At 40.8% G+C, this 14,069-nt stretch overlaps 1 protein-coding gene across 2 annotated transcripts in view; it reads left to right on the top strand.

Annotated features, from left to right (window-relative positions):
- Positions 1–11,527, top strand: part of mbd6 (methyl-CpG binding domain protein 6) — a 39,568-nt gene extending 28,041 nt beyond the window's left edge. For both annotated transcript variants that reach the window (XM_073954784.1, XM_685268.9), the window contains 6 exons: positions 4,233–4,360; positions 6,545–6,718; positions 8,122–8,532; positions 10,099–10,148; positions 10,234–10,300; positions 10,416–11,527. In XM_073954784.1, coding sequence (XP_073810885.1) covers positions 4,233–4,360; positions 6,545–6,718; positions 8,122–8,532; positions 10,099–10,148; positions 10,234–10,300; positions 10,416–10,475 — 890 coding nt within the window. In that variant the 3' untranslated portion in view covers positions 10,476–11,527. The remainder of the gene's footprint in view (positions 1–4,232; positions 4,361–6,544; positions 6,719–8,121; positions 8,533–10,098; positions 10,149–10,233; positions 10,301–10,415) is intronic.
- The last annotated feature ends 2,542 nt before the right edge of the window (positions 11,528–14,069 follow it).

The following is a 14,069-nucleotide window of genomic DNA, read 5'->3' as shown; positions in this document are numbered from 1 at the left end:
TCTGGAGGCTGAAGCCGCGTTCTGCTGCCACACTGGAGAGTCCTTGCCAGAAGCGACCCGGACTCTACAGATAGATTCGAGCCAGATATGGTTAACAGGAATCGGGCCAGTGGTTTACAGCCGCATCACAAACGCATGGATAACACTCGCCGATGCTGAGTCGGAAGCTGGAACCAGAGGCGCCGAAAGGGCAGCCAAGCTCGGGCCGATTACTACCTGCTATCTGGGTAGCGCCACTTTAGCAGCGTTTTGTAGTCAGGAAACATTTCTTCTAAGGAAGTGATCTGAAGTTTGCTGGATTTTCTGAATGTGGGATTTCCCAGTCTTGCAAGCACTCGTTTCACCGGGAAAATACTGCAGCATGCGCTCCTTCAGCACCAGGGCCGCGGCTTCACCCCTCTGCGTTCGGTAGTGCTCAGCTCACAACGCACTCCAAACCACCTGACCTCCTTGTTGCCGCTTGGTTGGCCCGTAACAACAGCTGTCGGCGACTGAGGATTTTTGTCTGTGTGTTCTTCATCATCGTCCACTGCAGCACTTCCTATTTTTTCACCTTTATTATTAAGGGTGTCACGATCCTCCAAACCTCGATTCGATTACATTTTTGATTCTAAGGTCACGGTTCGATTCGATTTTTGATTATGAATAATTAATTAATTAATTAATAACGAATTAATTATTTGTAGCCTACCGTTTAAACTACCTGACCTGCATGGTCTTTGTTTTACCCATAAATAAATAATACAGTAAATGAATAAATGCAAGTTACACACATAATTACCACCTGTCAATCACTTTTTCTGCGGGACTCGTGAATAGGCAGTGGTCTGTGTCGTTATAATGGTGTCGGTAAAAAAAGGTGCACAAAAAAAACGCGATGCTGGTGTTGTCTATCAGACGAACTCTAATACGTACATAGCAAAACTGTGTTTTTTTTGTCGACAACACGAACGTTGTCAACATAACTCACTGGAAATCCCAGATGCTTCCACACCGGCGACTTCATTGAAAGAGGAGAGGGTTTAAGCTCTGTCGACGGGTCTCCTGCTTCTGCACAGTTTAACAAGCACTTCAACAAGCGTCTTTTTTTTCCCCGCTTGGCAAGCCAAGCTGACGTGACATGGGGGCGTGGCAGCATCGACGATTCTATTTTTTGATTCGATAATCTAAATTAAGCATAAATTTCGATCGATTTCAATTTAAAATTAATTTAAAATCGAAATCTTGACACCCTTATTTATTATTAATATCACCACTATTTGGCCGTTTACAGAAACTTCTCGCACTCAGCTGCGGTGAGATTTTTTTTGTATAATATGGTACTATGACATGACCTTTTTTATTGTGAGTGGACATGACTTTTCTTCTATTCTCGGCTGTTACACGAGCGATACAAGAGCGTGTCTGCAGAGCGACTTTTCTCCACCACATCTATCATGGATCAGCTGTGATCGCCGCTTCTGTTGAGCGAGTGACCAATCATAGAGGTTTAATGTACAAATAATACAATAATAATACAAATATTAAAATACCCGAATTGTTGTGCTGTGAAGTAAAAATATTGGCTGTTTCTCAATATCAAGTATGCAAAGTTCGGACTTGCGCCCTTGGAAGTTCAGACTTGGAAGAACGAACTCCGGAGGACGCAAGTCGGGTACTTCTTCAAATGAAACGGCAGTGTACTTTACAACGTCACTTACCTCACCATGAATTCATTGGTTTCACTGTACATTAAAAATAAAATGATTTATTTACATTAAGCGCGACCCTGTAATTAACATTATATTTACATTATAAATCTACATTTTTGATTTAAGAAAATGTACACAAATTCATATAAATGAAGTGAAATGAGTTATTATACACAGACACGTATCTTTGATTATCAGATTTAATAAACTACAATGGTAATTATTAGGGATGTAACGGTATCAGAATTTCACGGTACGGTAATAGCTCGGTATGAATGTCACGGTACGGTATTTATTGAATCATTTACAGGAAAAAACAAAACTTATGAAAATACTCCAAAAAAGTGCCAAAAGTGTCAATGACATACAAATTAGCCATCTATCTGTAAGCTTTGAAACAGGAACTTCAATTTTAATGACAAAAAATTATTAAACCATGTAAAAAAATAAAGTTTCAATTTAGTATTGTTGAAAACTCATCACATTCAACATTTAATCACACTCAGCCCATCTACCCAGATGAGAGCTCTGCTAGTCGGACTTCTCATCAAGCATCTCCCGCTGGATCTAATCTCACTATATTTATTAAACGGGATATTTCATTTATCTTGTTGTCTTTATCTAACGACATATTCCCTGACTTTGGTCATTGGAATCTAATACTTGTTCTCAGGTAACGTTTTTTGGCAAAAGAGAGGCTGTGTTTCGTATTTTCACTGAAATTGAAAGGAGGCAGTTGTTATCGGCTCCGTTTTGTTATAAATATCCACACAGTGAAGATGACGCTCATCTTATGCAGCACGACGCCTCAACATGTCTGCTGTCTAAGTTGCTAATATTAAAATGAAAATAGGCAGTTCCTTAAATCATGTTTACATTTTATTGTTGAGAAAGTGAAACAAGCCAGGGTGATGTGAATGAAGTTATAAAGTACACTGTTCCCTTTGAAGATTTACCCGTGTCCTCGGTATAATCTGCTTTTCCATATCAAACTGAGAAGAAGAGACTGCAGCCTTGATCAAACTTGCGAAGTCTGAACTTACACGGAGATAATGCAGGACTGAACTGTGTGTTAGGCTACTTAATATTCAGGAAAAGCCCCAATCAGAGAGGCAAACGTCTGCAGCCCCGCTTCCGTTTTCAGATGTCTCCGTTTTCCATCATCCACACTGAGACGGAGCTGCAGTTTTCGGCGCTCGAGAACTCCGGCGTATTGTGGACGGTTGGCGTAACCGTAGCAAAACTTATGCGTTTTCAAACTAAAACGCATTAGTGTAAACAGGGCCTTAGAGTTTTCCAGCTCTTTTCATCCCCGCTTCTAGCAGCACACTCCATTTCCGCATTACTGGATCTGTAGCGACAACAGACCGCAAGGGATGATGGTCAAGCATGGGCTGATGGCAATTGTAGTTTTCGCTATCTCCCGTTCGCTTCATTCGCCTGAGCAAATTTTCTCAGAAGACCTATAGTTTTACCGAGTCATGCGACTTCGGTAATATCGAAAAAAATTAATATTATTTAATATTTTATTAACGGTATTTACAATACCGTTACATCCCTAGTAATTATACAAGTGTAAACACTATAAGAATTAAAGATACACGATAAGAAATAAAGATTACGTCAAACAATTTGGTAAACAAAGACAAACAGCGTACAACACGGTAACATAATTAAAGACAATTATAAAAGGGAATAAAAGAATACTGCCAAAATAACACACCTGAGAACAAATAATAGATTTAACAAGATGTATTAAATATCATGTTTTAACTACAATAGAGTGAGATCCAGCGGTACATCCGAGATGGACAGGCTGAAGTAAAGCTGCTCTCGGCAGGGGAGGTGATTCTGGAGCTCCCGCTGGCAGTCTGGAAGTCCGCATAAGCTGAGGCACATAGTCAAAGATGCACTATTTTTGTAAATAAACTACTGTTTTGGGTTTAAAACAACTACATTCTCACCTGAAAAACTGTTAAAACTTTATTTTGTGACACAGTAAAGGAGTATTTTTAAAACCGTGCGGGTTTTCTCCTCCGCCATTAGCGTTTGCTGGTTTAGCTGCAAAGCATTCTGAGATTCCTGAGCTTCACAAGTTCGCACAAGTCACCTCTCGATGCATCCTTGGCCAAAGGAGCAGACACAAGTACACATCCTGGAATTTTATCTGTACTTGGCAAGATGTGAACTTTGAATTGGAACAGTACTTTGGCGATTGTTGATGACGTTTCACGAGGACACAAGAACGCAAGTACAGACAAGAACACATTGAGAAACAGCCTTTGAATTATGTATGGAAAGCATCATCAATGCATTGTGATGCACCGAGATATCAAATTAAACCAAATCGACATAATCGTAACCGAACCAAGCTGTGAGACCAGTGTAGGTGCACACCTCTATTGCATATACCTTGAAACCATTTTGCTGTCTTAAAACTGACTTTTCCAAACCGTAGTAAACCTTGAAATCGGTTATCGGCCCATGCCTACACAGTATGTTGGTGATTCTCATATTTTGTGTGTTTGTGTGTGTGTTCAGGTGACCTGGCCGCTCTAGGGAACATCAACAGTCTTCATGGTTTACTGGGAGCAGGACCTCTTCTTCTGCCGCAGGGCGTCCCGCTGACACAGAACCAGACCACTCTCAACCCCCTCACCTGCCTGCAGGTACAACACACACCCGAGCGCTTCTATACCGCTAGTTTACACACATCTAACAGCATCGGCATTTCAGCATCCTCATGCTTTTCTGGATCAGAGCATGATAGGAAACTATGTGGTCATTTGCAGGGCACCTAGCATACAAAATCAACTTTTGTAAACTGTTTGGACAGGTAGTAGTGGAGTCACATGCATTGCTCAGGTGTGAGTTTTTCACAGAGTGTCAAACTCTCGATGCTTCTGTGGGCCTCGTCTATCAAATCTGAGCTTTATTCTGTATTCTCTATCGGATTGTGGTCAGGTGATTGGCTGGGCCATTCTACAGCTTGATTTTCTTTCTCTGAAAGCATCTGAGAGTCTCCTCGGCTGTGTTTTGGCTCATTGTCTTGCTGAAATGTCCACCCTGGGTTCATCTTCATCCTCCTGCTGATGCAGATGTTGGCCTGAAGCAGCTGATGTTCATTTACACTGAGGAAGGGCAGAGGCTTGCTGAACTACTGACATATAATCGCAGACATTACAGTAGGCTATTTCCCACTGTCATTAATCTGCAGTTATAATCTAATCATGTTAATGAAAGGTTAGTAAAGAACATTTATACAGTATTTATGCGTGTAAAGCATGTTTTGTGAGTTGCTGCTCATATGATATGTCGTACAGCTTTACTGTAGACATATCCTCGAGTAAAAATTATGTCATCTGAAACTGTCAAACACCTCGCCCTCAAAAAGGGTACACTTTTGGCAGTGGAAACCAAGCGGCAACCTCCCGCTCTCCCTCAGGAAGCCAATACGGAAGTAACTAAACTGCAATTCATCTGAAATTCCGCTAGTCCTGGCCGCTCCTGCTCCAAAACAGAGCAAATTTCAATTGAGCCCACTGTTAGAATGGCCAACTTTACAGCAGAAAAAAAGGTGTTTACAGCCTGAGACAAACAAAGATTTTGGTTAATACAGCTAATATTACCCTTCATGACAACTGTGAGGGGGTGAATATTTTTATAACTCATCTGTTTCCTTTATATTAAGTTATATTAAGTTTGCATAATTAAGGGCGTGGCCACTTGAGTGACAGCTAGGTCTCGTTGGTCGCCGTCACGTCACCTCAGCTGAATCCTGCAGATTAGCCACTGATCTCAGCATATTTATCGTATTTCTGTGTTGTTTTATGTGACTTTACACAGTCAACTGCCTTTTGGACTTGTTTCCTACAATTATTAGATGGCATGGCATGCTGAGGGCACTTAATTGTGCTCACAAACCATTCACATGGCCTCCGTTTCCCATGTGAGTAAAGTTCTATACTTATATACCATCTCTATACATGTATTTGTTTTATTTAAGATCATTTATCGTTTATATTTATATTTAGAGCTGTAATGCACTCCAGAATCTGTCAGATTGATTAGCTGTGGGCTCTAGATCAGTCATCTGAAGCGTTGTCATACAGTGTTATCCTGGATTTCATCAATAGTCCTGCATTTACTAACACAGACTGTATCTGAAGTGTTTGGAAGTAATTTGCGTTTTCCTCCTGTTGAAAAACGTCATAAGAACAATGTTTAGTGGCTCAGTGTATTACAGCAGTGTTTTTAAAAGACTAAACACTTTATTGATATAGTGAACAACCAAGCACAAGTGGTCAGAATACAAACGAGTCGCAGGTGATGAAGTATTAAGCGTCCCAAAGTAAAGTGTGTCTGAACCAGGTCCAAGCTAAATGCCAGCAGGTGTCTGTAGCTCCGCCCACTCTCCGCCTCTTTGCCCTTGTTTGGGATCCCGCCGTGGGTGTGATGATACGCGAACAAAATGGTCACGGTTGGCCACACCTACTTGTGGCTTCTTTTGCGCTCTTTAGAAACCTATGAGTGACGTCACATATATTTACATTACAATATATTTTACATTCTATGGTGGAAACACAAGCCTGATAAAGTTGACTTGTACTGACCCGTACCGTACCTCTGTGGAAACGGGCCATAAATTCCCCCAGCTCGGCCAGACTTGGCTCCAAGTTGTGCGTCTTCGGATGTGGAGCCCTGAATAAAGTTACAAAATAAGTTGTATGCTCCATCATACCATGTGCACCCAAAATGAACATCACCAACACAGCGATGACTAGCGGACACTTCTAGTATAAACCAGCCTTCTGTCGTCATCACGAGTGTTTATTGTTGTTTCTTCTCCCCAGCTGACGATGGCGCCGGCGCTCATGGGAGAAAAGCCCGTAGCGCTGCATGAAACTCCTCCGCCACAGGACGCCGCCGCTCCGCCTCATGATTCCCTGTCGCAGCAGAGAGAGGCGCCAGGGCTGTTCGATCCGTACGGATCCTTCATGGACACCATCTACACCTCCTTCCTGCAGGTGAGTGAGCTTCGACTAAAAAGTGAAACTCAATGTTTTAAAGGGCCATGAAACCCCCTCGTTTCAGCAGGGTGTTTTCACACCTCTACTTTGGAAAAAGTCTGAAAAGTGGGCGTGTCCAGCTCTGTTTAGGGGGAGTGTTGGAGGAACTAAAGTGGGATGGTGTAGGAGTGTCTATTTGGGCACGCCGAGTTATTAGAGTCAAAACACACACACACACACACACACACAGGGGAGAAAGTAACTGTGTTTACATGGACATCTGTAGTTGAATTATTTGGCAAATTATTAAATGGTGGACTTTAACTGCAGTTTGGCTCTTTCATTCAGGGAATTTCATTCATGTCCCTCGCAACAAACGAGATATTTGATTCGAGGAGCTGCTCTAAGCGTGTATTTTTCATGCAATGTTTGATACCGCACGGCGAATGAGAGAAAAAAAACCCTCCGCATTTCCCGGAAACTTACATGCACACGGCAGGTAGTGTCAGAAAGCCGCGTGTGTTATTCCGGTCACTAAATGCGGTGAAAATCCTACACGAGGTTAAAGTTTGGTTGTGGTGCTAACATGTTTACACTCGGTGCAATAGTTAACTTAGTTCGATACGAACAAACTGAATAAACAAAGAGCACTGGTCGCTCACTTACCAAATCTGTAGAGACAGGACAATCACCAGCAACTAGAGCCGCGTCTTTATTAAGAGGAGACTAAAGCGAATCCAGATCTCAGCGTTTGCAGATGAGAACAGCTCTCAGGTAAACAATGTTCCTCCTTAGACACGTAAGTTATTGTTGTCGAGCGTCGCGTACACTGTTAATCCACACGTGACTCCAGCTGAGCTCTCACAGAGAGAAAATGGAAACAAAACTTCACTGCAGCAAACTATAAAAGCAACACTTCACGCTTGTTTTGCCAACACAACGTGGCGTCTCTGTCGTCTAAACACTGTGACAGTAATGAATATTAATGAAGTTGCACAATAGAGCGCGCTGATTGGTTTGAACCAAGCTTTACTCATGCATTAATGCAGCACACTGTAAGACGTAATAAGACACACTCTGGCACAGACGCTCAGTCTACACGCTGGAATACACGCTATTATGTCATGACCGTGACGCAGCTTCAAAAATTCGTTTCAAACCAGAAGTACGAATTTGCTGGAAATAACGCAAAAACAACCAATTTACACTTCTTAGTGAAATATAGGTGTCCTAATAGTGTTTTTAGCAGTGTGGGACACATATAAGACTGTCAACAGCTCAAAAAATGTGTTTTGGTGTTTCGTGACCCTTTAAAAGCACTCTAAAGGACTTATCGTCTCTCTGTGATGGTACCACAAGGCGGCGCTCACTCACCATGAATGAAATGTGCTGTGAAAATAAACATTGCGTTGTTCTTGCAGGTGAGCGAACGCGGCTCCGACTCGAACCCGCTGACCTTCCCAGCGCTCCTCCAGCAGGCTAGCGCTCCTCCGTCTCTGAGCCCACGCCGCGCCTGCTCCGTCCACAACCCTGACTTGTCCCGCCTAGGCCCGGATGTGGCTCAGTCTCCGGCCCGCGGGACGCCCAAACCCAGCGGAGACTCGCCGCCGCCGCCCTGCAGGCCAGCCGGAGCACACGCACTCACAGTAGAGGAGGCCAAAACACACACATCCAAACACTGTGTGTTCAGCAACGGCCTCCGCTCTGAAGGAGGAGAAGAAGAAGAGGAGGAGGATGAGGATGAAGATGCAGGAGTGCAGGAGTATCTGAGTCCCACACAGAGGACGAGCAGAGACGAGGATGAAGATATCAGCCACGCGGAGCAAATCAGGGTCAGTGAGGGCTTCACACTAGCCACATATAATCCATTAAATTGCCTTTTTACATATATTTGTTTTAATTTAGAAGTTTTATTTGCTTTTATTCTGTTTTTTTTTTATAAAAGTATTTATAGATGTCTTGAGAGAATATTTCTGTAAGTTTTTACCAAGCGGCAACCTCCCGCTCTCCCTCAGGAAGCCAATACGGAAGTAACTAAAACTGCAATTCATCTGAAATTCCGCTAGTCCTGGCCGCTCCTGGCTCCATAATAGAGCAAAATTCAATTGAGCCCACTGTTAGAATGGCCAACTTTACAGCAGAAAAAAAGGTGTTTACAGCCTGACACAAACAAAGATTTTGGTTAATACAGCTAATATTACCCTTCATGACAACTGTGAGGGGGTGAATATTTTTATAACTCGTCCGTTTCCTCTATATTAAGTGATATTAAGTTTGCATAATTAAGGGCGTGGCCACTTGAGTGACAGCTAGGTCTCGTTGGTCGCCGTCACGTCACCTCAGCTGAATCCTGCAGATTAGCCACTGATCTCAGCATATTTATCGTATTTCTGTGTTGTTTTATGTGACTTTACACAGTCAGTTGCCTTTTGGACTTGTTTCCTACAATTATTAGATGGCATGGCATGCTGAGGGCACTTAATTGTGCTCACAAACCATTCACATGGCCTCCGTTTCCCATGTGAGTAAAGTTATATACTTATATACCATCTCTATACATGTATTTGTTTTATTTAAGATCATTTATCGTTTATATTTATATTTAGAGCTGTAATGCACTCCAGAATCTGTCAGATTGATTAGCTGCAGGCTCTAGATCAGTCATCTGAAGCGTTGTCATACAGTGTTATGCTGGATTTCATCAATAGTCCTGCATTTACTAACACAGACTATATCTGAAGTGTTTGGAAGTGATTTGCGTTTTCCTCCTGTTGAAAAACGTCATAAGAACAATGTTTAGTGGCTCAGTGTATTACAGCAGTGTTTTTAAAAGTCTAAACACTTTATTGATGTAGTGAACAGCCAAGCACAAGTGTTCAGAACACAAGCGAGTCGCAGGTGGTAAAGTATTAAGCGTTTCTCCCAAAGTAAAGTGTGTCTGAACCAGGTCCAAGCTAAATGCCAGCAGGTGTCTGTAGCTCCGCCCACTCTCCGCCTCTTTGCCCTTGTTTGGTATCCCGCCGTCGGTGTGGTGACGCGCGAACAAAATGGCGGCGGTTGGCCACGCCTGCTTGTGGCTTCTTTTGCGCTCTTTAGAAACCTATGAGTGACGTCACGGACACAACGTCCATATATTTTACAGTCTATGGTTTTTACCAGTGTTTTTGTGCTTTTCTCATTTTATTTTAGTTTTTTTAAATAAATCTTTTTAGCTTCAGATTTAGCTTCATTAAAAATGTTTGAAATAATCTCAGTTCACATGGTCGACTCTTAATCAGAGTATTGTCTTAATCGTATTAAAGTCAGATGATTGGTGTCCATGTAAACGTGCTCTTTGTGTGCTTTAATAACCTGCTGAATTACACACTCTTAATGTGTGTGTGTGTGTGTGTGTGAAGGCTGAAGACGTGCACACAGGATCCAGAAGGGGGCGCAAGAGGAAACAGACGTGAGTTCTTCATCCTCTTCTTCGTTCACTGCAGAGCCTTTACTCCTCTTTCTTATCCCGTCTTCATCTTTCTCCTCATCCTCAGGCTTCAGATGGGTTCAGATCTGCCCGGCGGCATCGACAGCATCATTGAGGAGCCTTCGGCCTCTGCAGTGAGGGAACACACACATTTCACACACCTTCAGCTGTATATGTACATGTGTTTGTGTTGACCTGTGTGTGTGTGTGTGTGTGTGTGTGTGTGTGTGTGTGTGTGTGTGCGCGCAGATCTTGGTGTCCAGATCATCTCGCTCCAGCAGAGGAAAGAGACGCCGCGTCCTGCGCTGAACAACACCAGCACTACATCAGCCACTGTGAAGAGTCACGCCTGTTTGTGTGTGTGTGTGTGTGTGTGTGTGTGTGTCTGAACATCTCTCACTCACTTTGTGTGTGTGTGTGTGTGTGTGTGTGTGTCTGAACATCTCTCACTCACTTTGTGTGTGTGTGTGTGTGTGTGTCTGAATATTGCTTGCTGTCTGTCTCAATGCCTCTTGCTCTATCTGTGTGTCAGTCTCTCTCTCCCCTCTTTGTGTGTGTGTGTGTGTGTCTGAATGTCGCTCACTCTGTCTCGCTCTCGCTCAACCTGTGTGTGTGTCTCTCTGTCTCATTCATTCATTCATTTTCCTTCAGCTTAATCCCTTATTCATCAGGGGTTGCCACAGTGGAATGAACCACCAACTATTCCAGCATATATTTTATACAGCAGATGCCCTTCCAGCTGCAACTTAGTACTGGGAAACACCCATACACAAAATACTCATCCACACTCACCCCGTGTTGGCGTGGGTTTCCTCCAGGTGCTCCGGTTTCCCCCACAGTACAAACACATGTGCTATAGGGGAAATGATAAACTAAACCTGCTGTAGTGAATGAGTGTGTGTGTGTGAATGAGAGCGTATGGGTGTTTCCCAGTACTGGGTTGCAGCTGGAAAGGCATCCGCTGTGTAAAGCATATGCTGGATAAGTTGGTGGTTCAATAAATTGAACTAAATTGAGCTAAATTGAAGGAAAGTGAATGAATTATATTAATATAAATATATTACCATAATATATCAATAACATATTAACAGATTCTTTTCTGAAGAATTATCAGATTTTTTTGGTTTTAGTTTTTTAAGCTCCATTTTCAGCAAAAAAACTTTGACTTAAAATCATTAAACAAAAATTCATCTCATTTTTATGAATATGAATTGTCCAGCAAATAAGTTTTATATGAAATAAAACTAATATAAATTAGTTTTAAACAAATTTTTTTTTTTTATAAAAAATAAAACTAAAATAATTTAGTTTTTTAAATTAACAAAAAACTCAAACATTTAAATGAATTTATGCCCCAAAAAGGCATTAATATTATTATTATTATTACTGCTACTATTTTTATTTTTGCCATTCAATGTTTCTTCATAGCAGAATTTTGGATTTTTTATTTGCTGGAAAACTACCAAAAAAAAAAAGTTCTTCATGAATTACATTTTTCCCCTTACATTTTACCATATATATATATATATATATATATATATATATATATATATATATATATATATATATATATATATATATATATATATATATATATATATATATACACTTTATTTATAGGAATGTTTTATAAATTTGCACCAAACAGAAAAACAAACATAACATCCCCGACACTAATTTCTCTGGTGGCCGAGAGAGCTTCACTTGCTGCAATTTAAGAAAACACATGCAACTACAAAAAACACATAAGAAAACGCTCTGCATAATGCCTGCATCTCACAATGCAAACAAATTTACGATAACGCCTGCATTTTCTCACAACGCAAACAAATTTACGATAACGCCTGCATTCTCACAATGCAAACAAATTTACGATAACGCCTGCATCTCACAATGCAAACAAATTTACGATAACGCCTGCATTTTCTCACAACGCAAACAAATTTACGATAACGCCTGCATTCTCACAACGCAAACAAATTTACGATAACGCCTGCATTCTCACAATGCAAACAAATTTACGATAACGCCTGCATTCTCACAACGCAAACAAATTTACGATAACGCCTGCATTCTCACAACGCAAACAAATTTACGATAACGCCTGCATTTTCTCACAATGCAAACAAATTTACGATAACGCCTGCATTCTCACAACGCAAACAAATTTACGATAACGCCTGCATTCTCACAATGCAAACAAATTTACGATAACGCCTGCATTCTCACAATGCAAACAAATTTACGATAACGCCTGCATTTTCTCACAATGCAAACAAATTTACGATAACGCCTGCATTCTCACAACGCAAACAAATTTACGATAACGCCTGCATTCTCACAACGCAAACAAATTTACGATAACGCCTGCATTTTCTCACAATGCAAACAAATTTACGATAACGCCTGCATTCTCACAATGCAAACAAATTTACGATAACGCTTGCATTTTCTCACAACGCAAACAAATTTACTATAACGCCTGCATTCTCACAATGCAAACAAATTTACGATAACGCCTGCATTCTCACAATGCGAACAAATTTACGATAACGCCTGCCTTCTCACAATGCAAACAAATTTACGATAACGCCTGCATTCTCACAATGCGAACAAATTTACGATAACGCCTGCCTTCTCACAATGCAAACAAATTTACGATAATGCCTGCATTCTCACAATGCAAACAAATTTACGATAACGCCTGCATTCTCACAACGCAAACAAATTTACGATAACGCCTGCATTCTCACAATGCAAACAAATTTACGATAATGCCTGCATTTTCACACAACGCAAACAAATTTACGATAATGCCTGCATTCTCACAATGCAAACAAATTTACGATAACGCCTGCATTCTCACAACGCAAACAAATTTACGATAACGCCTGCATTCTCACAATGCAAACAAATTTACGATAATGCCTGCATTTTCACACAACGCAAACAAATTTACGATAATGCCTGCATTTTCACACAACGCAAACAGATTAATAAAACACGCTGCATTCTCACAACGCAAACAAATTTCAAAAACGCGCAAAAATTGCAGCGCGTTTTAGTAAATTTGTTTGCGTTGTGAAATTGCAGCGCGTTTTTGTAAATTTGTTTGCATTGTGTGAGAATGCTGCGCATTTTCTAATGTTTAATATCAAACCGATGAAGATAAGTTTTCTTAAATTGCAGCACGTTAAGCTCTGTCGGCCGCTGTAAATTTTTCCTGTTGTGGTTTTAACAGAAGAGACACATCGCTGACAGTCTGCAAACATCAGTCCTCATGCGTCACAGCCAGTGCATGCATATGGAGCACACACAACACTAATATAATAATGACTATAAATTCTCCATCTATTTTTACTATCATTTTTCTCTTGGCTCTTTGATTTCCCACAATCCTTCAGTCCTAACCCCTTTCACCAACAGATTGAGAGTCAGTTTTATGCATGACTCTGTGTTGTCTGTGTTTTTTCTGTGTGTGTGTTTGAGAGAGAGAAGCAGGAGTGTGTGTATTGTGTATTTGTAGGTCTGTAGGCTTTAGTCGTGGATCAGGACTGTGTTTCCCAGAGTTCATCAACACAGGCACAAGAATATTACTGAATATTTAAAATGATGATTTAATAATGAGGCTGATTATGCAATTTTACTATTGACTTTCTGTAAATATGTACAGTTTTAGTATTTTATTTTGTACACCTTTTTTAGGAAAACAAAAAAAAAATGATCAATTTGTAAAATATTTCTCCTGCAGGGGAAAACCCGACAGAACCTTTCCTTTCTCATATTCATGTTTGATTTGTAAAGAAAATACTTTGAGATTGTGAACAAGTAGCATTTCCTTTTTATCGGGAGTTGATTTTTTTTCGTTTTATTTAACAAATTAAAATGTTTTAAATGAGATGA

This window comes from Danio rerio, chromosome 6 (genome assembly GCF_049306965.1).
Source record: "Danio rerio strain Tuebingen ecotype United States chromosome 6, GRCz12tu, whole genome shotgun sequence".
Taxonomy (NCBI): domain Eukaryota; kingdom Metazoa; phylum Chordata; class Actinopteri; order Cypriniformes; family Danionidae; genus Danio; species Danio rerio.
This window is presented reverse-complemented; position numbering and strand designations above follow the sequence as displayed.